General features: G+C 44.1%; 1 protein-coding gene across 1 annotated transcript in view; it reads left to right on the top strand.

Annotated features, from left to right (window-relative positions):
* Positions 1-1,241: 1,241 nt before the first annotated feature.
* SPG7 (spastic paraplegia 7 (pure and complicated autosomal recessive)) overlaps positions 1,242-27,402 on the top strand; it is a gene marked incomplete at its 5' end in the record, with an annotated part of 31,105 nt that continues 4,944 nt past the window's right edge. Inside the window, 12 exons of the mRNA XM_009703348.1 lie at positions 1,242-1,344; positions 2,640-2,729; positions 7,523-7,773; positions 8,786-8,925; positions 11,630-11,732; positions 13,248-13,373; positions 13,701-13,863; positions 14,650-14,823; positions 20,843-20,967; positions 22,156-22,258; positions 23,296-23,406; positions 26,683-26,798. Coding sequence (XP_009701650.1) covers positions 1,242-1,344; positions 2,640-2,729; positions 7,523-7,773; positions 8,786-8,925; positions 11,630-11,732; positions 13,248-13,373; positions 13,701-13,863; positions 14,650-14,823; positions 20,843-20,967; positions 22,156-22,258; positions 23,296-23,406; positions 26,683-26,798 — 1,605 coding nt within the window. The remainder of the gene's footprint in view (positions 1,345-2,639; positions 2,730-7,522; positions 7,774-8,785; positions 8,926-11,629; positions 11,733-13,247; positions 13,374-13,700; positions 13,864-14,649; positions 14,824-20,842; positions 20,968-22,155; positions 22,259-23,295; positions 23,407-26,682; positions 26,799-27,402) is intronic.

Raw genomic sequence — 27,402 nt, 5'->3', positions numbered from 1 at the left:
GAGCTGGGTCAGCCCCCGCGGCTTTGTGTTTGAATGGGCTTTTGCTTCCAGGCTGGGCCTTCCTCCGAAGGTTTCTCAGGTTAGAGCATCCCAGAGCTCCATCACTTCAGTGCTACGTAGCAGTAACCGGGGGCAAATAGCGTACGAAGAGAACACCTAGGCTGTGATAAGCAAGAAAATGTTGATTAAAGTTTTTTTTCTGACGTTATTAGTGCTGGCTCTTTGCATCTCTTGTGATACAGCACCCACCTCATTGGTGTGCGCCGCGGATGCGTTTTCCCCACCTTGCTCTGCTGCTGGTGTCCTCGGGCTCTCCAGAACAGCCCTTAATGCAGAAGGCAGGGTTCTCGTTTAAACGAGGCCTCCGACGTGATTTAAGACTTTTTTGTGGTTTTCTTCAGTGCAAAAGCACTAGCCGTTCAAGTAGGTGTTGGAGGAAGAACAATTGTGAGACTGCTTTGTGAATCGTGCCAGGTTTTTCTGTGATCAATTTAAACTAGGCTAAGCTGTTCTGTTCTAGAAAGTGTCAATCCCGAGAGGTTACCATCTCAGGCCAGCACAAGCTGTCATGTTGCTGCCCAGCAAACCAGGAGAAAAGGGTGAGGGATTTCAGCCTGGTCAGTGTTGCTGCCTGGTTTGGTGCACAGAAACTTGTGCCAGTGCAGTAGAGGGGTGGTGAGACAAGGAATCACACGTGGGAGAAGGGGCAAGACTTGTGTTCAGTAAGAATATTAGTAAATGTTAGTTCAAGTGTTGTGATGTTGCCTTTAAATGTGAATGTCAACTGCAGGATTACTGCTGAAGTACCACAGGGAAATAGCTGTGTTGTCCTTACTGCCGTGCAGTGGGGTTACAAAGTAGTAGTCCTTAAGAATTCCTGTTGTGGGAGGGTGTCTTTACATTTTAAGAACTGACTTCCAACATTCCAACTTCCAACATTTCTTGGAATGAAGAACAGAGATACAGGGAGGAAAAAGATACAATTTTCAAGTGTTTTGAGTATAAGTTTCTATTTATACATGTGCTTTCTTTAGACTGGGTTATGAACAACATCTTCAAAGTCCCACAGCAAGTGCACAGGACAACCAGGATTCATATTCAGGTCTCCCAGCTGCTGGTCCTGCAACTTACCCACAGTATTTTGATGTTCAGAAATCTTAGTCTCGCAGCATACAGAAAGGTTAAGCAGTCACAGTACTTTTCCCATAGTTGTCATTTTTTCCCTTTTTCTTCTTCCTCAGAGCCTTCTGTCACAAGCACTTTCCCCCACACGTCAAGGTCTCAGTGGAATTCTGGTGAAACAACCCATAATTCAAGATCCAGTCAGGCTTTGGAACCTCTTAGGTGAGTCTCAAAGAGGAATTGTACAAGTGGAAGAGGGGACAAGGTCTTATTTAGCAGAGTATTGACTTTTCCTTACCTTCACTGCCTGCATTCCGGAAACTGAAATAAAGCAGTTCTATTCTTGGCTTTGGGAACTGTGTGCATTTTACAGAGGTTCTAGGTTTTTGTTTGGCGGGCGACAGGGATGAACAATGGCACCTTTCCACAAGGAACTCAACATGATTAAGTAAGCACTTGAGTCATTAGACCTAAAAGCTAATTTAAAAACTGCAAGCTTTAAAGTATAGAATCTTTCTCTGCCTCATTAGCAAAGCCTAAGATGAAAATGTCATTCACCTTTGTCGGAAATCGCATCATATGCCCTTGCTGAAAGCCTTGCATTGGGACAAGCTAAAAGGGTGTGTCAGAAAACATTATCTGAATTCTTAGAGCAAAGGCACAGAAACATAAAACAAAGGTAGTTCTTCTTGCTACCCTCTTCAAATTGGAAAGACGAGTTTGCTGATGCCTGTGAGATTTGAACAAAACTGGTCATGGCTCTTCTGGCCAGTGTTAGCCTGGTTGAAGTTAAAATAAAAAAATGTGTGTAATCTTTCAAATGGCAGTGAATCCTCTGGTAAAACTAGCAGTGGAAAAGCAGTCCAATTTCTGGGCTTACTCCTCTTTCTGGAGCCTTCATGAAAGACCATGGGAAATGGAAACTGCTGTCGTCAAGTCAGTTGTCTTGCTTCTGAACTTTTTGCATTTTCCTGGTGGAAAAAGCCTTTCCTTAATGTTTTATAGCAACAACTGTGAGTCTTACTGTTTATTTCTTGGGTTTTATTAGAGTATCTGAACAGCCTTTATTGAGAAATGTGCACTTAACTCCAGTACATATATTTTCTTTAATAAGCATTTACAGCTCCCAGTGTGAGGCTGTTCTTAACTGACCATACCAGTGTGAACTATGGTTATGCCTTGGGAAATGTGTACATGTTTCAGCACTGAAGTCATTTTTCCAAGTGATTTTCTTTGCTCCATTAAAATAATCTCTGAACAAAGCCTTATTTTGATTGGATTGTCGAAAAAATATATATTATATATGGAAACTGAAGGAGTTTGTCCCTCCCATTACTCCCTCTGGTGAGGCTGTCCCGTTTCCTTGGCGTACGAACGAAACTGTGCGCTTGGGTGGATGTGGAGCTCAGTTTGCTTTGCCTTTGGAGCTCACGTGTATTTCTGCCAGCCTCAGTCCTCTTCTCTCACTGTCTCCTGAGGTCTTCTGATAGTAACCTCTTAACTCTGCTTGCCTGCAGGTAGCACTTACTGTTTTACTACTTCAAGTTCTCAGGGGAGTAACCAAAAGAATGGAGGATTCAAAAAGAAATCTCCGCAGGAGGACGAGGGTATGTACGTGCCAAAAAGATATTTAACGAAACAAACCTTGTATGTGTGTGAGGGGTGAGGGTAGACAGCACGGAAGATCCACCTTGATGCTTCTGTCTCTGGGTACTGTAAACCTGTCCCTCTGACTTACCACCTCTACAAGCCGATAGCTAAAAACAAGTTTTCAGGGATAATTTGGCTTAGATGCTGGAATACTAGGATTTAAGACAGATTGCGAAACTGATTCTGTCCTGCTTTGCATCCTATACAAATAACTTCATTGATGTTTGTCATAGTTTTGCTGCTTTACAAAGGGGAACAGTAGTATTAACTGAGTTTTGATTTGGAGGTTTTGTTGTAGAGCGTTTTGACTTAATAAACTTGTATTAACTAAATTCAGTTCTTTAAGCTGGATTCTGTTTTTTTTCTTATATTTCATTTACCTTCTCTGTGGATGTGTCTCTACTTCTAGCGATTTACAGAGCTCCAAGTTAAAAATAGATTCCTTAAAGAGTTCTTAGCTGTGTTACTAATGGCACTTGCTCAGACTTTTTCTTTTTTTTATAAATCAGTCTTCCTAGATACTGTTTTTTATGTGTCTTATATTGCCTAAGCCCCAGGCATCCTGCTGTACAGGACTTTCTCAAAATTAGTTTTATCTCACTAAATGTGTTCTGGAACCTAGGGATCTGTGTGGTGTGCCAGATTATGTTGAGAAGCAGAGGAGTGCCCTCTCTGTACCTTAAGCTTAAAGGGGTGAGGAATTTAATGACAGTAATGGGGGGGTGGAGGTGCAGAGAAACAACTTTAGTGTAGTAGACAAAAACCTTGCATAACTTCTGACAGGCAATGTTCTGATCCTTGTAGGAGGCACTGTTGTCTTCTACCAGTAGGTTTTCACCAAACATTTTTCAAATATGGGTGGATTTGTGGGTGTCCCTTCAAGTCTTGATATTGTTGTCAGCTCTCTGCTATTTGTAGATTGACAACAGCTGCATTCCATTTAAAAAGTGTAATTTGACTCTTCCACTTCTGTAAAGAAAATTCCTTGCTTTTTTGCGAGTATATGCCTCCCAAGAACTGAAGTGCATGCAAAGATTTTTCTAGGCATCTTTTCAGCGTCTGTGGTGCAGATTTCTAGGTGTGAAGTCCCACAGCTGATGGCATGTATCTGCTGGCCTGGTGGGGCAGTTTAAGAAAGGTGTGTCAGAAGTGAAGGTATCAGGTGAAGGCTTCATTCCTCTGTCTTGTCAGTAGTGCTTGTAGAAGGATAACAGACCTGGGCATGTTCTTCATTTTATAACAGTAGTTGGTGCTTGCAGGGGCTGGTGATGCCTTGAGTGAGTTTGTGGATGTCTGCTGTGCTGCTTGTTTCCTGGACCTTTGAGTGAGGGGTAACCTGTAGGTGGAGGGCTCCAGGCCTTTGTGCTGTGAGTTGGAAGGCAGTTAACGTCATGCTGAAGTCACACAGATTGTAATATAGTTTTGTAAATTGTATGGTAAATATTTACCTAGGTATCATCGAATAATGTAATAGTGTGGCTTTTCCTTCGTTGTCCTTAAACGTAATGTTCGAATCCTCTTGGACTAACTAACTTTTGAAGTAAAAGCAGTCCGCTGCTGATGACTTCTGGCCTGACTCGTGTCACTGCCGTCTCTTTAAGGCAAGAGCAGTGGCTTTGCCTCTTTGATCCATTTAACTGAGTTGAAGTCTTCAACGGGATGCGGGTGCAGGTATCAGAGAGTCCTCATTAAGGAAGTCGGAGCTTAGAGGTTGGGGCCCTTAGTGTTGCAAGACCACACAGGGTGACTGTGAGCACAGTGCCTTGAAGAAGTATTGTAGCTGTTAAAATTAGTAGAGAGTAACATGCCATGTTTGCTGGCCTCTTTTCTCCTGTGATGAATGGATAGCTTGACTTTGGGAGGTGGAATGCTACCCCATGTCTCCAGGGGAATACTTGTTTCTGCAGTAATTATTAAAAAGAACTCTTCAAACTGTCACTACGGCCCTTGCAAGATTTTAATCGGAGAGTTCAGATTTGGGGTTAATGGCAAATCATTGCTTCATGGAGGCTTTTTGAGACTAAAAAGCTGGAAGTATTCCCACAGCTGTTGCTTGCAAGTGTCGCATCCAGTTACTGGTTCTTGTTTATGGAGAGAATTTACTCTAATTTACTGAGAATTACCCCATTATTGTGGGGTAACTTATGGTGCAACATGAATGTTGTACTGTAAAGATAGTCACACTTTACATAAGCTTAGAAATAGATTGATTTTGTCCTTAATTAAATGCAGAGTAGAGGAAAGCTTTGCATTGCCTTCTAGCTTTCTAGAAATTGTGTGTTTTCCTGAAATTATTCAGCTGTAGGTTAAAGGTCTTGGACAAGTCCAATTCATAGAAACTGGAGAAGTTGTTTGTGTCAAGATGTCTAATGGCCAGCTTTTACCCTGTGAGGATCTTTTTGTGATAGTATCCTCGGTTATGTGTACTTTAGAACATATTATATGCCTCCTTGCTTTGTCTGAAATTTAATACGGGAAAGTGCTTTAGCAATAGTTGACTCTGATACCTCCAAGGAACTTGGATAGCAATAGATGGACTTTCTTTCTGTCAATACTCACTTTTCTAGAGTACTTTCTTTTCACTGTAGGATCTTTTTATTTGGAACCTGCTCAACTTTTCAGGATATTGCCCAGACTAAGGCCTCAATTGTACTATATTTTAATTTTCTTTAGTAAGACTATAGTGGATGTCATCCTGCAGCTTTGTGATGAATTGCTGTGTTCTAATAAAGCTGGATCTAGCAGATAAGACAGAAGTGAGGAGATGGCATCGAAGAACAAAGTGGATGGGCTGGATGCAGTGTCTGAGCTTGTCACTGTCCTTTGAAATTATGACCTTATCTGAAAAGCTGCATTGTTTCTATTTAGGAACAAGCCTTTCCTGTTAAATGTGGAGCAGAGCTAGGAAACGAGTGAAAAATGATGCTGCGTATCTGAAGGACAGAGTACTTTTTTTAGCATCTGACTGGGTCATATGTTTGTCCCTTGGTTTTGTTGCAGTGTGTGTAGGGTCTAATTGGTGGCTAGTGATAAATGGTAGTGTCAGAACATTTGTTACGAATTTGCAAATAAATCGAATCTGGGCTGCAGCAGGCAGATGCATTAGCAGTCCAGTGGCACAGAGTTAATTTATTTCTGGGTGTAGAATAGTATTTATGTATGCCATGTTGCTGTTGATGTTAAATTGTATATCAAGAACAAGTGCTAAATTATATATCGAGAACATCCACATATGACTGGAAAGAGGAGATATTTGTTGTCATCTTAACAACTCAAACGCTAGCTAGCAGTTGACATTGAACTGTGCTGTGGCAGTCCTTTGCAGACCACAGAATTTTAAATTTGTCTACGCAGCGCAAAAAATGTGGGGACTCTCAAAGAAAGATTTGGTGGCAAATACTTGAAGTGAACCATCCCTTTTTCTCATGTCATCATTTCAATATATCACTAGTACAGTAAAGGCAGGGGAAAGCCCATGTAGCATGGGGATTCCTCTGATACAGATCCTTAATGTGGGCAGGTTATCACGGGAGAAAATCTGTGCAATTTTGTTAAGACGGTGAGATTGATTTTCAGTGCATTTATATGCGTAGGTAAGATGCATATCATGTCTTCCGTGCTATTTCAGATTTACTGCAGGTGCAGATATTTCGGTAGGTAGTAGAAATGTTGTTGGTCTCGTGATACAGGGTGCCAGCAGATCAGGAGCTCACTAGGAAGCAATTATCTCTTACAATACTGTGCTATGTGATTTACCAGTGACACTGACTGGTTTTACTCGCTCCTAATATTTTCTGGTGGATGTGTTAGCAACAGCCTGAGGACTAGGCAGTGTAGAACCATGTACAAGTGGGCTGTAGTCATTCTTGAGTTTGATTTTTGGCAACAAAGGTCCAATGGCTTTATTTGGCCTATGTCCATATTAGGCCAGGCAAGTGAGGTAGTCTCTCATTTTAGGATAGAATGAGATTTGGTGGGATTGTAATGAGTCTAGTGGACTATGACTATCTGAAGTCTCCTGGACCAGGATTAGACTGCCTTAAAACAGGAAACAGTGCTCAGAACTCTTCAAAATGTGTCTGAGATTGCTGTCTGTCTTTGTACACCATCAATAACTTCTGGAAGTAAGGGGCTTGCTTTGGCTAACTGATGCCTCAATTCCTCGTCTTACTGAAGCAACAATTAAAGCGAAAGAGGTCATCTGCCGTCGTCTTCTCTGTAATCTGTGTACACAGTGCCTCACTGCATGGCTTTTGGGGCGTTGGGGAACAGCTGAATATAGCTGCAGCACTGTGATGCAAGCAGATTTTTTGCTGGCTAGCAGGATGCAAAATTTGTGTCCTTCCAGGCAACTGTTAAGTTTACATCTGAGTGCTTGTGCTCTCATAACCAGGCTTTTGACCTGGTGCTGTTTCATGTGTACAGCTGAGGCCCTGTGGTCTGACAGTCTTGAAGCCAGAAAGGTCTGGGAATGTCATGCAATCCAAAAAACTGACTCACTTGCGTAACCTTGGGCAAGTCACAAAACCTCATTTGTGAGCTAAGCCAGAAAATTGCCTGTGCGATGCAAGTTAGGTACTGCTTCTGAGTCTAGTCCTTCAGGGGAAACCAAACATGCAACAAAACAACCCTGAAAGGCACTGTTGTGTTAATGTTTGTCATTTAATTGTCCCTTCTTTGGGTCAGAGAGCTCCACAGTTACATGTTCATATCTTTTTTTTTTGTCTGGTATCTTTTATTTTTTCTAAAGAGGATGAGAAACGCAGGAAAAGAGAAAATCAGATGCATCTCGAACGCTTACGGGCACTCCTCATCATAACTTTCATAGTGCTGATGTTTCGATTCACGGTCAGCGAGAACAGAGAAGGGACCAGTATTTCCTGGAACTACTTTGTGAATGAGATGCTGGCAAAGGGGGAGGTCCAGAGAATCGAGGTGGTGCCAGAAAGCGATATTGTGGAAATTTATCTGCACCCAGGAGGAACTCCGCATGGACAAGTTGTGAGTGACTTTCTACAATTGGAATGAATGATCTTAGATTATACCATTGAAAATATTTGAATTAATGAATATATATCTGTTTGGTAAAGGTCCAGCTGGTAAATTTGCTCATCATTAATTTTTCTCTTTCTTATATTTGAAGTTCAGGGGACTTCTATTACTCATGTCAACCTGGAAACTAAGACTTTTAGTTTAAATTGTAAAAATAATTAATAATGTCCTGGGAAAAAATCTTACGTATATCTAAAAAGCTGGAAAAATTCAGTAGTTTTTTTTCTACCGGCTCAGTCCAGTATGTGAGAAGGTGTGTAGAAGACTGTAAACTCTTATTACCAGATCTTGTTCCAAAATTTTTCTCCTATTTGGATTTTAGTTTCAAGTGTTTTGCCAAACTCCATCAGACTTCCTTCCTACATCTTTCAAAATGGAAACAAAGCAAAGTTTGATCACATGCTTACTTCCAGGAGTTGCTGCTAAGAATAATTACAAACTGGCTTGAGAGATTAAAATACTCTTCTTGGATAGATCCCATTTTGTTCAGTGACTTATGATCCATTTGCAAACTGTTGGGTGGAATTAATTTCTGACAAAGATACAGAAACAAGATCCAAGAAGGCCAAGTGGAGCACAAGACACCTCCTTCACAATGATGTAGTTTTCCATATACACAACAAAATTTTGTCTGAGCCCAAGGTGTCGGTATAACTGGGTTTATGATACTGAGTCCGTCCTTCAGCTTGCCTACGAAGTTGTTGCATCTCCTGTTTCTAGAGAGCTGAGACTTAGTTCTTGACTTTTATGCTTTCATAAGGTGCGGAAAAGACTCAAGGTGTTCCTGAGTTCATTTGGAACCCTAGTGACAGTTATCTGCTTGTGAGTTCATTGATGCAGTATCAAAGGGTAACATAAGGCTAGCTTTCGTCTGACTTGTCCGTGTTGTGCACTTGTTCTGCTCATGGCTGTACCCTTATACTACAATACTTATATGCTGCTTTTGATTCCATCTCCCCAGAACGTTACCCTGTTGTACACCATGCGGGTGGCAAACATTGACAAATTTGAAGAGAAGCTGAGAGCTGTGGAGGATGAGCTGAATATTGATGAGAGAGAGAGAATCCCTGTTTCCTACAAACATCCTGGCTTTTATGGAAAGTATGATATAAATTTGTGCTTACTGTTGATTTTATATTGGTGCCAACATCCCTCAGAGGAAAGTCCCTTTCAGCTAAATGTTGTTGTTATAAATACAGAACAAAAAAGTGGTCCCAGTTTTGGAGCACTTAACCCATCTTTCAGAAATAGGCATGCTCTAGATGTACCTTAATGTCTCAAAAGTGAGGGTCCCAAGGAGGTGTCTGGAACTGCAGCATGCAGCAGACCGAAATGTTTTGGGTCAGTGTTAGCGAGTCTGAGGAAAGTCTCTCTGAGTTGCTGTGTGTTCTTGCACAGCTGAGCGCTTTTTGTCCTTACAATCAATTATTCAAGTGCAGAGTGTGATAAAAATCCTGACTCAACAAGTGATGTTACACCCTGGTCTGTGGAGAATGCTGGTGGTGCAGTAAGCCTTCCCCCATTAAAATGCCTCGAGGAAAGTCTGTGGTGGTGGTTCAGTCTGTAAAAATAAACACCTAGTTTTGGCCTGCTTCTCCCACAGCTGTAGATCAGAGGACAGCCTGTGCTGGTGCTCGCCCCAGCTGTGAGCCACCTACTGAGCAGAACAGCTTTGATGCTAGGATACAAAATCTCAGTGAGAGGAGTACTTCTATTAAACTTACAGCCCTTTTCTGTTAGCTGAAACCTCGATCCTTTGCTTTAAAAAAAAAAAAAAAAAATGCTCAGAGCTTTTAATTCTGAGATAGGCTATAATGAGCGAGAAGAGGGAAGACCTGTCGAAAGGCTATAGAGCACTGGCTAGGCTTTGTTCTGTGCTTTCGTAAGATGTACTAATGTTTTGTGGTCATTTGCTACTGAAGTGACTTACCTGCCCTTCTGTTAATACCAGCAGCTTGTTTTTGCAAAACAGGATTTATGGGGTTCTGAGTACAAAACAGACCTGTGAAGCTCCCTAGCTGGGCTATTGAACGACATCTCCTCCGTCACTGATGGTCGTTAGGCTGATGTAGAAGGATGCTTTCCATAAGTGTGTGGAGAGACTCCAGCATTTGGAGAGCTCTCAACTAATTGCTTGTTCTGAAGTACTAACAGAGAGCTGTAGTGTAGAAGTTCTGTTTGCTAAGCAAAAAAAAAAATCCCAATTCCTGACAACAGATAGCATCGTGCCGCTACAGTTACCTCCCGAGGTGGCCTGGTCACCTCCTTGTGCGCGTCATCTGCTTTGTGTAGCTCATAGAGTTTGGGGCACAGTGGCTTTCCCACTGGAGGTGGAGATGGCCAGTTTGTGTAATTCTTCCTTCCAGACACCTTTCCAAATGTAAAACAAATGTCGTGTTCATATATGAATGGATACCTGGACTGGATTTTATCTAGTTACTTATCTTCTGAACAACATTTGCACATTTTTAATACGTGGTTTACATGAAGATAAACTTTTTTAATTGATCATGCAGTGTGAGACCTTTAGTTGAAATTCAGAACTTGCCAATTTTTTCAAACTTGTGTATAGCAGGAAGAGTAGACTGAGCAGTTAGCAACCAACACAAGCTGCTTCCCCTGGCCCTGAAAACAGAGAGGATTTTTTTTGGTTTTGGGTTTTTTTTTGAGATATTATAGGATCTGAAGTCTGTCAAGAGACTTGATGAATGTCTGGAGAATTCAGAGTCTCAGTCTGGAGTTTGAACCTGTGAGGTGCAGAACACTTACAGCTTGGATTCAATTTGCTCTGAGATGTGGGTGCTTGATGTGTTTCAGAATTAATCCTGTTTGCGTAGTTGACAAACTGAAGGTGACTTTCAGTTTCCAGTGTCGCCTAGGATCTGTCACCGAGAAGAAACAAATGCGGCCGGGTATATAGCACATGCTGGTCCCCTTGCTCTTCAGTAAATCATCCCTCTGTGAGAAATGGAACATGCATTCCTAGTTTAAAGATAAGACAGAAGTGTGACAAGACCAGATGATTTCATAGGCATGTGAAGCAGAACAGAGTCACACAAATCTCAACCTGTCATCTGATATATGATCCATTTTTCCTTCTATTGAAAACATCCTTTGTTTAGAGCTCAGAGGATGTTTGCCCTCAGCATGTTTGTCTTCTAACTGTGTTAGACCTGCAGTGTCATCTCTGCTCCTCATCTCCCTCCTAAAACAGTTGGTATTGCAAAGGGTCCAGAAAATTGATGACGTTGATTGCTGTAGCACTTCCTTCTGACGTAAAAGACTTCTGAGAGACTTGACCAGGGACGGCCAACCAGACTAGGTAGAGCAGCCTCTTAATGGGAGATCCGCAGTGGGATTTCTGCCAGGATTAGGGGAGTTGGAATCTCCCTAGCATTGCCAGATGCAGGTCTTCTGCAGTGAGGTCCCTTTGGATGGACTGCCAGCCCCACTGGATTCTGCTCTGGGTGTGATTTGACTGCCTGAGGTCCTATTTGTTTTATAAGTAGAAATGCCTCTGAAGGGGATGGTAAGGTCAAATTTCTTCCACGGCTGTAAAAGTAGTATTTGCCAGTGTCCTCTGTTTAACTTTTTAGGTTATGTAATTGTTGGGTTTTCTTTGGGTTTTTATATATATATATAAAACCTGTAAAGATTCCATTTTCTTAGTCATGTCTGCTCATTGCTGCACTTGTAGCCTAAATGTCAGGACCTTTAAAATACTGAAACTAGCCATGATGAGTAATATTTACCGAGTTGTGGCCAAACGCTTCAATTTGTACCTGACTTTCTTTTGTCCTTTTAGTGACGTCATTTCACTGATAGTGACACTTGTGGTTCTGTCCATGTTGTGGAGCATCTTCCGCCTTATTAGGGCTGCAAGCCGGGTAGGAGGATTCAACGCCTTTGTGAGTATCCCCGATCTTCCTGTTGTTTTGCAGCCTGTGGGTAGTCTTGTCTTCTGCTGCTCTAATCTCCTCCCCTTTCCCCAGCAAAATCAACACAGAATGAGAATTAAGGGGTGCCAAGGACTCTCCGGTCTTGACACATCTTGCATCTTTTCCTGTCCTGATCATCTGACTAGATTGTACAGTAACTGGCCTTAGCTGAGGCCCTTTCTTTCCCCAGTGGCAGGAAGGGCTGAGCTCAGTGAATTTGCAGTCCAGTTTGCTCTGCTGTTTTCAAAGCTTGTTAATGAGTTGCAGCTGCAGATGGTGTTTTTCACTGGGTCCTGCCAATATGCCTCCCATACAGCCAGAAGTAGGAATTGCTGCTTTCTGCAAAATGAGTTCTCAATTTATAAAATATGTTCTGATTCTGGATTTCATTATCTGTTGGGCTGTTCCACTCATGCCACATGCCTCGCTTGCAACATCAGTTAAATGTCCTCTTCCACCCTTGCCTGGGTCAGCTGCTGAAACTCTGTAGAAATCAGCCTGGGGTGCACTGCCATTGACTGCAGGGATTTGGGGATGAAAATATGGTGTATTCAGTCCCTTGTTAGATTTCCCACTCCGTCTCCTCTGCAGTTCTCTGCTCACTTTGAGATTCTCTTTTCACAAAGGGATGCAGCTGCTCAGAGGAGAACATCATTTTAAAGAAGTGTTAAGGGCCTTGAGGACTAGATTCTGTCTTTGCCTAAGTGGGGTCAGCTCGGCCATGCACATTTAACTCTTCATTTGGATAAGCTGATGTTTCTGATGCCTGAGAAGCTATAAACTTCCTTCTCAAAGAAAAAAAAAATCCCAAGTAGCTATTTTCAGTAGAACATAATGAGCGGTTACAAGTAGGGTGTTTAACTAAATTCTTGTTTTGACTGTCACTGTGGCTTAACACACACCAGGAGACTGAGATGTGACCTTAATTTTGAGAAACTATAGTTATGTCCTGGGTTGTGTTGCAGTAGAAACCCATGGCAGCATTGGACAATGGTGCAAAGTGTCTGTTTATATGCATTTAGAAGACAGTATTGGTAATTATTTTCCTCTGACTATTATTTACCATCAATACATACTCCTCAAAACAATACCTGTCCTGTGTGTATAAATGATCAGAGCATTTAGAAATCGGGGAGAAGATCACAAATAAGGTTTGGGGCATTCTGTGTGTTTTTAATAAGTGTCCCTGCCTGGTCTACATGGAGTTTGAGCTGGATTGTGTTGGGACCATTACTGCAGGTTTATTCTGTCTCTTCCCAACAACACATGGATAAATAAAGTTTGAGTCAACAATCCGACTCTGAGGTGTTTCCAAAGCAAAAGTTAGTAAAATGCCAATGCATTGGTGGGCATTTTAGTGTTGTTTGTTAGGGGCAGCTTATACCTGTGCTGTGCTGTCTCCCAAAGTATGGCAAACAGCCTTTCCAGACTGTTGCCTTTTCCAGAGTCAGAGCATGTCCTCAGTACTTGTGCTACCTTCCACAGAACCAGTTGAAAATGGCTCGTTTCACCATTGTGGATGGGAAATCTGGAAAAGGGATTGGCTTCAAGGATGTAGCGGGAATGCATGAGGCGAAAATGGAAGTCAAGGAATTTGTGGACTATTTAAAGGTATATAAAAGCAAAACAAAATCAGTACTCACTACCCATGTTCTAGGATAGATGGCTGACCTGGGGAGGAGGGTATATTCTTCTCTTTGTCCTTCATGATACCGAGCAGCCTCTGTTTAAATAAGCTGACAGCTTTTCATGGTGTGATCGGCGTGACTCAATCTCTGTATTTCGAATTCCATAGCAGCAATGCAGATGTAGCTGTTCCCATTAGCTGCTCAGAGTTGTTCAGGCTGAAAGCCATATCAGGAAGCTTTGGGAGACCATATTCTCATGCAGATGCTTCTTGTGAGCTGTCGATCTGACAGAGCTGTCTTGTTCTTGCAGAGTCCTGAACGCTACCTTCAGCTTGGGGCTAAAGTGCCCAAGGGTGCCTTGTTACTTGGACCACCAGGCTGTGGAAAGACATTGCTGGCGAAGGCCGTGGCTACAGAAGCACAAGTGCCGTTTTTGGCGATGGCAGGCTCTGAATTTGTGGAGGTAATAGGAGGTAAGTGTCTTGGGAGGAAGGGTGTGGAGGTTACTTGGTCTGTTGTGACGTTGGAGAGTGCTGGCTGGGCCTCTTGCGAAGGACAGAGTTTTAGCCTGTCTTTGCATGGTGAGGATGAGTTGGATACTTCTACTGAAGATACAAAATGTTTTCAGTGATAGAGAGTACTTAATTATGTAGTATCTAAAATGCCTGCCCTCTGAATTGCTAGTTGGTTCTTTCTAACAGCATGCAGCCGTGGTTCTTCACCTGAAAGAACTATCTCTGACTTCCCTGTACCTGTTATTAAAAGCATTGACTGAGGCTTCCTTCCTTGTATGAGAATGCTGATGGATTTTCGGCTGCTCCCTGCTGATCAGGAAAGTATGGCCTCTCTGTGCCTTGGGATTTCCATCTTTCTCCTTTTCTTCCTTCCTCCTAGATCTCTTGAGACCCGACAAGGGTCAGTGTGCAGGAAGGTGCTGAACACTTCTGCTTTTGACCTGTGGAAGGAACAGCAGTTCATGTTAGGAGCTAGGAGCAGAGCTCCTCTTACAGCAGCTGTAGGAGTCCCTGCAGTTTTGGGAGTTCAATTAAAAGTCAGCATGCTCCAGGAGGAGCTGTGCCTAAGGACTAAACATATGAGTTCTCTGGCTGCTTGTTTGTGCTGGGAGTGTTGAGAAGAGGGACTGTCATGTACTGAGGGTTTGCCCAGTTAAGTGTCTCGTTGGAGGCCAGTAATGTTTTTCTCCAGCTTTGCTAACAATTCTACCTACAAGGCTTATTTCTTCTTCCCTTCCCCTATAGGTCTTGGAGCTGCCAGAGTTCGGAGCCTCTTCAGAGAAGCCCAGGCTCGTGCACCCTGCATTGTGTACATCGATGAAATTGATGCTGTGGGCAAGAAGCGTTCAACCAATATATCTGGTTTTGCCAATGCTGAGGAGGAGCAGACCTTAAACCAGCTGCTGGTAGAAATGGATGGTCAGTATTTCCCTCTGCCTCTCAGCAGTTGGGCCCTTGTCACCTTAGAGATCGAAGCTGTTGGCCTGCTTAAACTTGCCATGCCTCTTTAGCATTCTCTTCTTGCTGAAGTAATTACCATTGCATTGAAACAAATCGCATTCCCCTCATCCCTGGGACAAAGCGAGCTTGCACTTAGCCTGTTCAGGACTAGGCCCAGAACTACAGCTTGGTCGTGTCCTTGCTAAAAGACTGTCTGTACAACAAGCGGTAACTGTATTTCAGACTGCTACTTAGTGAAGGGGCTGTGGCCCTGAAAGTCGGGATGTTTTTTTCCCATGTGGCCACCGGTGTGGACTTGGCTGGCCTTGCTCTGCTTTCAAGGTCATCATATCACTCACTTGAAGTGGATCCGTTCCCTATTCTTTCTCCCCTTCACCAGCTGCTGCCCTGAGTACAGAGGAAAAGCAGCAGCAGCAGCTGCTGTTCAGTACAGGGTTTGTGAAAGTTGTGTGCCCAGTACTTGCTTCACGCTGGCCCAGGCTTTCCTGCAGAACCCTTAGGAATCTCCTCAAGCACCAGTCTGAAACTGTGTACCCCATCATTATTAATCCCTGTCTCGGAAGGCACTGTAGCATAGCTATTCATCTGTCCCTTAGGGAGGCAGAACTACTCCAGAGTTGATCGTGACTGAGGAAGTAATTGGGCTCAGGACAGATCTCCAGGTATGTGTGGTGACCAAGTTGTGGAGATAACCCTCTTGAAATCTAGGCATTTATATAGACTTTTAAGGGTTTAGGACTAAACGTAGTAAATTTTAAAACCCTGGAGGCAACTGGTTTTGTGACTCTGCTGAAGACCCTGAGTCAGAAGAGAGTAGTGTCACATCCGGAGTGAATTTGCACCAACAGCCACATGAGCATCGACCGGCTAATAACATAAACAGAAAAAATGCATTAGAGATCGTGGCTGGCAGAGGGCAGCAACCCCAAAGACTCTTACTGTAGTAAATGACTTCAGTTCGGGAGTATGTTTTCCCACTGGCAATTGGAGAAGAATTATTTACAGTACTGGAGAACCAAAAGAAAATAAATCGGCAGCAAGGGCACTGCTGTCTGTAAAGGGTAACAGTTAGGTCCAGCTGGCTATTAAACGTTGTTGGATACTTGCTGTATTCCGTCTAAGACAGGTAGTGGTTTAAAGGCTGTTAAGGTTTAAAGTTCAGTTGTCCCAAAGGGGCGTAAGCAATGTAATATCTCAGTTTTCCCATCCTTTGACTTACTCTGACGTTGTCTGCCTGACTACGGGATCACTATCTAAACTGAGAGGGGTAAGCTTTGCAAACAAGTCCTGGTTTGACGCCACGCTTCTGGGTGGTTTCTGGCTGTATTGTGTCTGGAATCAGCCCTTCTCTCAGGCACTTTCACACAAGTGCCAAAAAGAATGATCCTTTGGCTATTCTTAGTCATAACTCTGTCGGAGCATGCAGCACTGACCCAACTTGCAATGTTTCTGTTGCTAAATCTTATTATTGCAGAGCAGAGTAAGGAATAACTAACGACCTGCCCGTCAGGGAGAGTTTGTATCAGTCTACTGTTTTGTGGGACGGAGCCACCTTTTCCCTTGCCTGTAACTGTGACACTTGTTGTCTCATCACACTGTCCTATGAAAAATTAAAAGCTGTCCTGCACTGAAAGCATTCCCCCTTTCTCCAGACCTTGTTAGAGGGGTTAAAACTGATGGCTTTTTTAGTGAATGTTTGCAGTGAAATGGAGATGCAGCCTTGCTGCTGAAGTAGAGCACGTCCTACAGTTCAGCAGCAAGGCTGCCTTCTGGAGATTGCTCTGGAGTCAACCCTCCCTTTACAAGGAGAAAAGCTGGGACTTGTAGAAATGCTTTCAGCAAAGGGTGGATGTTCATACCGCACGCGAGATGATCTATAATTCTGGATCTCTGCCCTTGCTGCAGAAGGAGGAGAAATTATAAGCAGGAGCACAGCATGGTACAGACAGGTTAGAGTGGTCCTGCTCTACAGAGACCCTCCCAGTCTCTCTCTGCTTCAGCCCAGGTGCCATGAAGTTTTTGAAGGAGAGCAATGAGCTTTAAGTAGGTTCTAAACAACCAGATAGAAATCTGATTATCAGAGAAACATGCTTGAAACACACAGTGCTGTGTAGATACCAGAAATACATCTTAAATATGCGTATACAGTTCCCTGGGGCTTTGCACACCCAGTCTCTCTCTGCTTCAGCCCAGGTGCCATGAAGTTTTTGAAGGAGAGCAATGAGCTTTAAGTAGGTTCTAAACAACCAGATAGAAATCTGATTATCAGAGAAACATGCTTGAAACACACAGTGCTGTGTAGATACCAGAAATACACCTTTAAATATGCGTATACAGTTCCCTGGGACTTTGCACATGCGCTAACTTAAGCAAGTTGGCCAAGCACGTAAATATACTTGGAGTGACTATAACTGTTTACAGCTGTATCTGTATGGTAGGTAGTCTCGACAGAAAAGGCCAGTAGTAGCACACAGAACAGCAATCCTGGCTTGGTTGTTTGTGGGTTTTTGGTTTTTTTTCTCCTGACAGTTGTAGGGTGAGCTGGCACCAGGTTAACACTGAATTAAATGGAGGTCCTTCTGTCTGTTCTAGAATATATAGTCAGTACAATCCATATCTCTCTACTAAAAATGAAAATGTCTGTTTTCATCCAGTCTGTAGAAATCAGGCATGATTTGTAGGGTGTTGTATTGGTGAGCCTCAATTCAGAAATTAGGGTACAGCTCTATTAGAAATCATAGAATCATAGAATCGTTTAGGCTGGAAAGGACCTTTAAGATCATTGACTGCAACCGTGAAGTGAGTTTAGAAGGTAAATATTATCCTCAATACGTACTTCAGTAGTCCCTTGTTTGCTGTGTGCTGCCTAGTTTATTTTCAAATTTATATTGTCTCATTATTTATTTGTGTCTCATACAGGTCATGTACTAAGTCCCTTTTTTTGCTAAGTGCTTTATCAAACACACACTAAAAAAAATAGCCCAAGGATTTTACAGTGTCAAATGGGAGACAAGCTGGCAAGGACTGTCAGGCTCGTAGAAGGAACATGGACTTAATTGGCTTGTGCTCATCAGCAGTGATCTTGGCACATGTTACAGAAATGTTATCTAACTGAGCACATTACCTAAGTGAACACTGAAGTGCTGCATGCATGATGGCAAAATAGTTTTCAGAATGATAGTGAGTAAGGTTTTTTAGGAGGTTAACAGTTCTACCCAAGCACAAGCAGAGGAGTGGTATGTGTTTGTAATGAGGAAGCCTTGAAATGGAAGGTTGAGAGCTCTGGTTTAGCTGTCTTTAGCTTAAATTGATGGTTGAAGTTCTGCAAGGCAACACGACAGAACTGAGTTAGCTATTAATTTGGAAAAGAAATAACGCACGAAAGTAGATCTGTGAGTCATCAGCGGTGATTGTTGAATTTCTGTGTTCAAATGAGATTACTCAGAGGTAAGGTAGAAGAAGAAAAGGAGGGTCAGAGCTATATGGAACCTGCTCCGCAGGCTGGAGGAAGGATGAGGACACCAAGAGAAAAGTCATTATGCTAAGCTGTATGGGATCAATGTGGAGTTTGATACTCAGTAATTCTGGTACGCAGATCTTAGAGTAATTGTACTGCTCTTCCTACAAGTGACCTTGGTTTCATTCACTCTGACAGCTTTCTTAGTGTTCTGGAAGCACCAGGAGTCTGGTGGGAGAAGGGGAGGGACTGAAGGAAGCCTGTACAAAAGCTGTTTTTAAAAACCAGTGTGACACGTGTACTCCAGTCTTTGTCAAAACAGGTGCCTGGTTTGAATAGTGAATCTTCCCTCACATACTGCAAACAAGCAGAAGAGGAAAATGACCAAAATATCCCCTCTGTTCTGAATGTATTGGAGAAGAGCTTGACAGTCCTGACCTGATGTGTTTTTTGTGAATGAAAATGCAGGACATCTTTTGCACGTCTCTGACCCCGAGGCTTCCCTCACGAAGATGGCCCCGTTTCAATGATGCTGTTCACGGATGACGTCCAAAAGGCTTTTGAACAAATGACTGAAGAATTACAGAGTGTCATAATGCAGATGAGATGCCCATCAAAGTAATATGCTGTGTCAGTGGGGAGCAGAGCACTTACCAGTTCAAGTGGACCCTTTTTTCCTTTCCTTTTTGAAGTAGCTTCATTTGTAAGCATTGCAGATATGAAGGCTCTCTTTAGGCTAAATTTTCAGAGCTGTTTTTTGTTTGTTGGTGTGACTGAGGTGGTGTTTTTGTAGACTGTTCCTTTGCCCGATCTTTGCCTGTGGTGGCCACAGCCTGTGACATGCCAGGTGATGTTGAATTGGAACAGTAATACAAATAGGAGGCTGCAGTTGTAGATTTCCTGGAGCAGTGTTTTGCACTGCTGGGATACAGGCTTGAGAGCAAGTGGGGCAGAAGCTGATGTGAGGAGGATGCTCACAGTGGTTCTGTTTTCTTGTATTTGTTCTGATAGTCAGACCTATTTTAAGAGAGTCTTCCCAGCTGCAAAGCAGATAATGTACCGTTCCATCTAATCCTGCTGTGTGAATGAAGTTTGCTATCCCCCCACGTGCCTGCCAGTCTCTGCTTATTTATCACACTCCAAAGCGCAGTGTAGTACATCCCTGAAGAACGCCTGGCTTCATCCTCTCCAGGAGCTTATTTAGACAGCATCCTGCGAGGAGGAAGAACTGAGATTTGCTATAGCGCAAGCTGACAGAGCCAGTCCTCTGACTTACCTGTAACCTTAATCTCTCTGCTGAGCTCTTGTACGCTGACACATTTGGCAGCTCTTCTGGTGGAGCTGAAACTCGCCCAGCTTACGTGCATAAAGCTGCCTCTCCGCAGCGTGTGACTTGGCAGCGAAGGAAGCGAATGGGACTAACGAGTCCTTTCCTGGGAAGGCTGCTGTATGCCAGGGCTGTTGAATCTGCTGTAAGCAGGTGACTCATACCTAGGGGCCTGTGGGCACCTGGTGGAATGTAATAAATAAGCAGTGTGGTTCAGTGATTCAACATGATCTCTGGCTCCCCACCCAGGCAGCACAACCGCCTGCCCCGTTCTGCCCTCCATCAGCTGCTAGTGCTCCAGCTTCCCCAGGAGGTCCTCTCTGCCTTTGATGCCTCCATACTGCAGCCTGTAAATCCTGATGCTCCTTCATCTTTAAGACCTGGAGACAAAACCGTCTCTGACTGTGACTCGAGCTAGTGTATGCTAATCATCACTGCAAAGCTGTTCGGTTGTGTTTTGTGCCTGCCTGGATGTCTGTGGTATAAGTATTGCAGGGCTGGTCTGGAGTATGCTGGGATGCCTTATGAGTGATAAAAGATGAGTGAGAAGACAAAGAACAAGCCACGCTGTAACATGCCCCTTGCTGGGCGGCAGGGCTATGTCCTCTCTTTTTGTGTTAACCTCAGCTGGTGAGAAGAAGGCCTGTCCTTTCCCTGGTGATCCTGGTGGCCTATCTATGACTGAAGGCTAAAAGTAAATGAAAGCTGAAAGGGCTTTCCACGGAAATATTTGGGAAGGAAAGGCTGTTTCAGCTGGCAAACGTTGTTTGTGCAACCTGGAGCTAAAGGAGCAAGAATTAACTTAAGCCTGGGGGTGAGAAGGCCCCTCCTAAGTCATCAGAATAGAGAGATTCTGTTCTGGTTTCTAGTTGGAGCAATTTCCAAATGTGGCAAAAGGAAGGGGAAAAAAGTTTTAAGCCAAGGCTTAAGTAAATGAGAAGGGAATTTCAGACCATCCATGATGACCAGAGACTGGCCTTGGGAGGTTCCTTCCTGTCTTGTGCTCCTAGCTGAAGAGGACACTTTCTCAGCCTCGGCTGCCCCAAAGGGTGCTGTAAACACCCTCTGGCTTTGTGATAAAGCCGCGTAAGATGTTCTTTGCCTCCTGCCCTGCCCCATCCCTTTGTATGCTTGCAGTGCAGTAGCTGTGATGGTGAAAACCTTCACCTTTGTTTTTGCTTGTTTTTCTACAGGAATGGGGACCACAGATCATGTCATAGTGCTGGCCTCCACCAACCGTGCTGATGTCTTGGATAACGCTTTGATGAGACCTGGGAGGCTTGACCGGCACATCTTTATTGATCTTCCAACACTCCAGGTATGTTCCACCTACTGCCCTGTCCTTACTGTAACACCAATGACTAAGGTGTCCCAGTCCTTGCTGGTGATTCACTGGCCCAGCAGGGGCTGAGCTTGGAGAAGACAGAGGTGGTAAGCTTCTGTTTGCCTTTTTTCTTATTTATGTGCTCTAAATCAAGGATTTGACATGCTAATGCAATTGCTTGTTTCTCGGAAATGACAACTCTTTTTAAGCCTCTCTGCTCTGGTAGAGCTTTGGCAGTGAATTAATTCTTCTGTGAGGTTCTCTGCCATGCAGATGCAGAACTATGTTTGTGTCTTCCCTCCAGGAAACTGGGAACCACCTAATTGGCAAGCTGGCTTGTATGAGAGCTTAAATTGTCGTGTGCCTTGAGCCCTGTAGGTTTATTGTCCTCTCTATCCTTGTAAGGCTCATTTTCCTTTAGACAGACTGTTAAGTGACTTTTTCCTTCTGAATGCTTTTGAAATCCATTTACTAGGAGTCTTCCATGTCCACTGTGTTGATATTTGTAGCAGAGTTTTGGGAACAGGCTCAACTGCAGCAAAGATCTGTCTGCTCTGCCAGCACAGGCTGCTCTTCTCCTATCTGTGCTTTACTGTCATCCTCAGAGTTTTCAGTTAAAATGCCTTAAATGCCTGATACAATCTGGCACCAGAAGCATGAACTCTGCCGCTGCCCCGAAGGAGAAAGGGGAAAATCCCTGGCAACTAAGCCCATTGTTTTAATCGACAGCTCCTGGACCACTCCTTGGCTACTTGCCAGCATCCTCTCGCGCCCACATTCATGTGGGAAATGGTCGCAGGTGAAGGAGTTGGGGGTTTTCAGTTTGCGGTGTGTGGAGGAGCAGGTAGAGGCAGTTGGAGCTCCTTCCTGCAAGTGCTTTTATGGTCAGAGAAAAGTTAAGACAGATCAGAGTGAAAGTTAGAGGCGGAGAGCGGCCCTGAGAGAGAAAGCGAGGGGTGACTCACGGTAAGCCTCCCTACATCTGGTCTGGATTTGAGAAGCTGGGTGCTTATGGGGGCTCTTGGAGCAGGGAAGGCTGTAAGGACAGCCCTACCCTCTGCTGGCAGTATCACTGTCCCCGCTGACAAAGGGCTGCTCCTCCCCTGCACCCGAGGATGGACGGCGCTGGAACTGCCACGTTGTGAAGCCTTGCTGACCTCAGATTTTGTGCATTCTTTACAGGAGAGAAGAGAGATCTTTGAGCAGCACCTGAAGGGTCTCAAACTGATCCAAGATGCCAGCTTCTACTCGCAGCACCTTGCTGAACTGACTCCGGGCTTCAGCGGTATGACATGCTGTGTCCTTCCGGGGCTGCTCTGCCTGCTGCTACGCTAGTTCTGCAGTTCAAGCTGGAGCTTCTCAGTTGCTTAGTTTTAACAGGGCATTTTGGTCTAAAGGGCTTTTTTTCTTCAAGCCTTCTTCATCTCTGTGGAAGTAGTGGGAACCTAACCAGCTCCCTGGTGAGCTCTGAGCAATTGTTCATGGCTATTTTCAACCTTCTGAAACTTCTGGGACTAGCAGGGTGTAGGGGTAGGGAAAATAACACTTTTCTAATGCCTGGGTTCTTAATTCCTAAGGGGAGGAACCACTGCTAATGGTCCTGTCCAAGCTGTTGTTGAGGATGAGATGTTGAATTTCAGGGGCAAGACTCTTAAGCTGATATATGTTACTGGGAAAGCGATCGGAGGAATGAGTAGCAATTGCTTTGTCGGTCAGAGTAGAAATTGGACAACTCTGCCTGGCTCCTGCAGTGAGCCTTTTTCCAGGGTAGGTCCCTGGGAGTTTGAAACAGTGCTGAGCAAGGGGCTCCAGAGTTCCTGTTTATGTGGAGTTCCTGGAATATCCTTTCTGGGTTTCCCCCTCTAACAGGCCCCAGCACACTGACTCTTCGTGACTTCTTTCAGCAGCCCCCCGCCACCATCACCCCACACACACACACACACACAAACTCAGAACAGATGTTCTTTCTCTTCCGCGCAGAGGTTGTGCGGTTGCTGTGTGAACAGTGCGGCAGCCCATGCCAACCCAGACTGCCCACGCCGCTCCCCTGTTGCTGAGAGCCAGCCTTGGCTTTAGCCCGTTAATTCATTGCTGAACTCTGTCGTCTGTGTGGCAACGCAGTGTTCATTGCCAAGGCAGTTGTATTGTTCAAATCCAGCATAAACACCATGGACTAGGTTTGCTCCCTGTTCCCAAGGAACAAAGAAGTGCAGGCTATTTGACTTTCTTAGGGCCTTCTCCAGATTTGTTCTTGCCTCTTTTGTCCCCTGAAATCTGTCACGTAACGAATCCAATGTAATTCTTGTAAACTCTTGTCTACAGGAGCTGACATAGCAAATATATGTAATGAAGCTGCTCTTCATGCCGCTAGAGAGGGTCATAAATCCATCGATACTTTCAACTTTGAGTATGCTGTGGAAAGAGTCATTGCAGGTAAGTGATCCAGCCATTTCTGTTGTCTTACTAGTCTGTACCACCCTTCTTGAGACAAGGCTCGAGTTGGGTGAGTTACATTCGAGGAGGACGGATGGGTCCTGACCGTGCTCTGTCCTGTAGAGCCGTCCTGAAGGTCTTAGATGCCTTAGTCACAGAAAGGTCTCGAACAAGACCCCAAATGGATCTGTCTTCCCAAATCTGCAGGCTGCCTGAACTAGTAGCTCAGGAAAGATGACCAGTAGCAAAACAACAAAGGAGGGAATTCAAATCTGTATGGCTCTTATTGCTTTTTTTTTTTTAAAAAGGGCATTTTAAAAAAAAAAAAAGTAGAAATGTCTCTGGGTTTTTCTTGCTGCTCTGGACACCTGCTGCATAAACAGGAATAGCAAATAAGCTGTGCATCCTCAACAGCACAAGAAATTAGAGATTTTTCTTTTTGGCCTCAAAGCCCAGGCTTTGATGAATTGGCAGAATAAACCGAAAGACAGTAGAGTACTGTTCTCCCTCTGAGAACATCCTGTCGGCTTTTCCCTGTCGCTTGTGCGATTGCCAGCAGAGGAACCTCTGGAGATTACCCTGTAGCAGTGTATTATAGGGAGGGGAAAAAGAGTTCCCAGAACTCTTGACTTCACCTGAGGGATTTGAATCTGGTGGGTTTTGGTCTGAACTGCCCTGTAGCCAAGCCATGGCTTTTGTAATCAGGCATTTAACTGCTTCCAGGCTGCGGTGTCATTACGGGGGGGTGAGCCTGGGCAAACAGACTGGCATTCTGTGCTTTTCTTAATAAGGCATGTGGAACAGGATGTTTGGACGGGGTCAGTTATTTCCTGATCCTGGAATTTAGTCTTGAGCGTTTGCTTTATCAGAAAATGTCTAAAGAATTCCTCATTTAAGAGAAGATTTTTTTGAGAACATTCCTAACGGTTTCACCTGCTTCTTAAAACCCTTGAAGTGATTTGGGTAACTGTGGTCACAAAGCCCAAACTGTACTCCGCAGCTCTCAGGAGTGGACAGCGAGATGACTCTAGTTGCAAGGCAGAAGTCCTCATCAGCCAGAGCAAACATGTGCTTTGCTTTCTCATCTGCAGGAGAGAAAGCACCAAACCTGTAGGCATTCGTTTGGCTGTTCTTTCTGAATTCCACCCTTGCCTTAGTACCCCCGACTTGGAAGATAAGGCAAAAAGCAAGTAAGGCCACAGGGGCTGTGTAGCAGAAGGGATAGCTGGGATTAATGTGGTGGGGCATTGCAGGGCTTGGGCTTCAGCAGTTTCCCTGCTGACAAGCTGACTTGCTTCACTAAGGCTCTGTTGCATGTAGGAGGCCACAAAGTCTTTTCGTTGCTTAATCAGGTTCTTTCATACTAGCAGGACCTGGCTATTTTTTTGTAGGCTGTGTGTAAGACCCCAAACAACCCTCCAGGCCCATGTATTAAATTTACCCTTGCCTTCTAATAGGAATGCTTCTGGGTTTCATAATCCAATTGCTATAAAAGCTTTTCTTGAAAGAAAGAAGATATTACTGTGCTTTCCATTATAAGCTTCTGGTTTTAATAAGAGTGGCGTGGAATCCAAAGAGAACTTTGCAAGTCCAGAGGCCCTGTCAGCCTCAAAGCTTTGGGTTGCTGTAAGGGAGGAGTAAGAACTTCTCTCTGGGGTAGTCCCCATTGTGTTTTTAGTTTGGGAACAGAAAGCAACCAGTAAGTCAAGTCTCCTGGGAGTGAGGGGGGGAAACCTGCTGAGCGCACAGAGGCTTTTAGGGGTTGTCTTTAGAAGAGGTAGTGGAGCCTATTTTCGTGGTGGGGTTTGTGTACACTGTGTAAGGCCAGCAGAGATGCACCACAGTTGTTTGTCTCATAAATGTGATAAGTATAGGCCTTCAGAGAACCTTCCTGCCTGGAGATTACTTTGTGTAGGAAAAGAACTAATCTTTGTAGGCACACTGTGTGCTGTTATGAAGAGTACAGTCCCTCCCTCCTTGGTGGGCTGACAGGAATGCTTCCAGAATTTAAGTGCGTGTGTGTATATATATATACACATATAGTGTGTATATGTTTACATCTTTCTACGGAAAGAGGCATACAGGCACATGTGCACACACTGCTGAAGGCAGGGTAGGGGACTGACTGAAGAATATCGAGGCTGTTGCAATTAATCTGCTATTCCATCACCATCATGCCTTGCAGGGCACAGTGGTTTCCAGGGTCCCAGAGCAGTGATTTCACAAGATCTGCCACACTAATTTTGCTGTTTCCTTGTTTAATAAAGCTCTTGACGTTGTTTAAAAATCAATGTTAGTAGAATGTTGTTTTCCAAGACATCAAGCAAACTTGGTATAATGCTGCTCTTGACTCTGCCTGCTCTACCCCCTACTGCTCCTGACAGTGTGCGGAGACATCGGCTTTAAAGTATTGGTACCTTTTTGCATTCAACATGCAGAGCTATAACAAGTGCTTGATATGCAGTGTATTCTGTAGTTAACCTGTTTTCTACGTGCTAGAAGTTTTACTTCCGTTCAGCTTTTTTTTTTTTTAAAAATCCTAATTGGGCTTATTCTGTGTTACGGACTACTGGGTTGGAAAATAGACACTTTAAAAAAAAAAAAATCACCTTTTTGGACCAAGTATTAAGTGTAAGTTATGGCTTAATTTGCTAGTTCTCAGGAGCCTGGGAATAAGCTTATACAGCGCATGCCATCTGTAATCAGACGTTTCCAGGGTCTGGAGAAAGATTTTTTTTTTGTATATATTCTTGGTCTTTTGCTGATTTGAACACTCCTAATGCACAAGAATCTCGACTGGGACCTCTCATATGTAATGTGACATCTTGCTTCTCACACCTTCTGCTTAAGGAATTGAAAGACCATACAGCAAAATCAGTATGATACTCTTAACTAGTCTTTGGGGTTTTGTTGTTTTGTTTTAGGGTTTTTTTAATCCAAATGGGAGACTGACTTGTTGCAGCTCTGTCCCTGGGCAGAGAGATAGTGTAACATGCCTTTCTGTTGTAAGGAGGAGAGGGGGAAGAGTTTCTGCCGGTGTTTTCAAGCAATCCAAGCATGGATTGCTTTCTACTGCAGGGGCAGAGAGCACCTCTTCCACAACATGTAACTGAAGGGCTTTTTACTGCCTCTCCCTAGACAGAGTGCAATATGAGGCTTGCTGGCTGTTCAGCCACAGACTATGCTAGCTTGCAAACTTTAGCCATACAGGATTACGCCCTACTGGTTACACTTATTGCCGGCTATCGTACCGAATCCTTGTCTGTGTTCCTATAGGCACTGCCAAAAGAAGTAAGATCTTGTCGCCAGAAGAGAGGAAGGTTGTGGCCTTTCACGAATCTGGTCACGCGTTGGTTGGCTGGCTGCTGGAGCACACCGAGGCTGTGATGAAGGTAACTCCTGTAACAAAACCTGTCCATGGGTGGGAAGAGAGCCCTTTGGGGTTCCCCTGTCCGAGATGCGTTCTTTGTTTTGTAGTGCTCATGTTGAATTCTGCTGCGTTACCCTGACCTCCACGAGCTCGGAGCTGTGAATACTGCAGCAAAATAAATGGCAAATATAGAATCATAGAATCATTTCGGTTGGAAAGGACCTTTAAGATCATCGAGTCCAACCATTAACCTAACACTGCCAAGTCCACCGCTAAACCATGTCCCTAAAGTATTCTGTGGAGAAATCCATTATTAGGCTCCATTGATGATAGTGATGGTGCAAAGCTGATTAACCAGCTGTAGGAGAAGCCTTGCAGTTAAAAGCCAACTGTGGAGCTGCTTGGAGCAGCTGAGTCTCCTGATGCTGCTCTGTTCACACACCACCTCCAGGCACAAAGCACTGCTCCATGTGTGCGTGCATTTCATTCCCTGCCATGGCTTGCCAGCACGTTGCAGCCAGCAAAGCTACCGTTGCAGTAACTGCTCTGAATACTGATGGAAAGAGATGTGTTTTTCAGATTGGCATCCTTGGGATTTTGTCTGCCTGAAGCCCTTCTCTGTAGGG

This window comes from Cariama cristata, unplaced genomic scaffold, assembly GCF_000690535.1.
Source record: "Cariama cristata isolate BGI_N322 unplaced genomic scaffold, ASM69053v1 scaffold8137, whole genome shotgun sequence".
Classification (NCBI taxonomy): domain Eukaryota; kingdom Metazoa; phylum Chordata; class Aves; order Cariamiformes; family Cariamidae; genus Cariama; species Cariama cristata.
The sequence above is the reverse complement of the archived record's forward strand: the minus strand, read 5'-3'. Positions and strand labels throughout refer to the sequence as shown.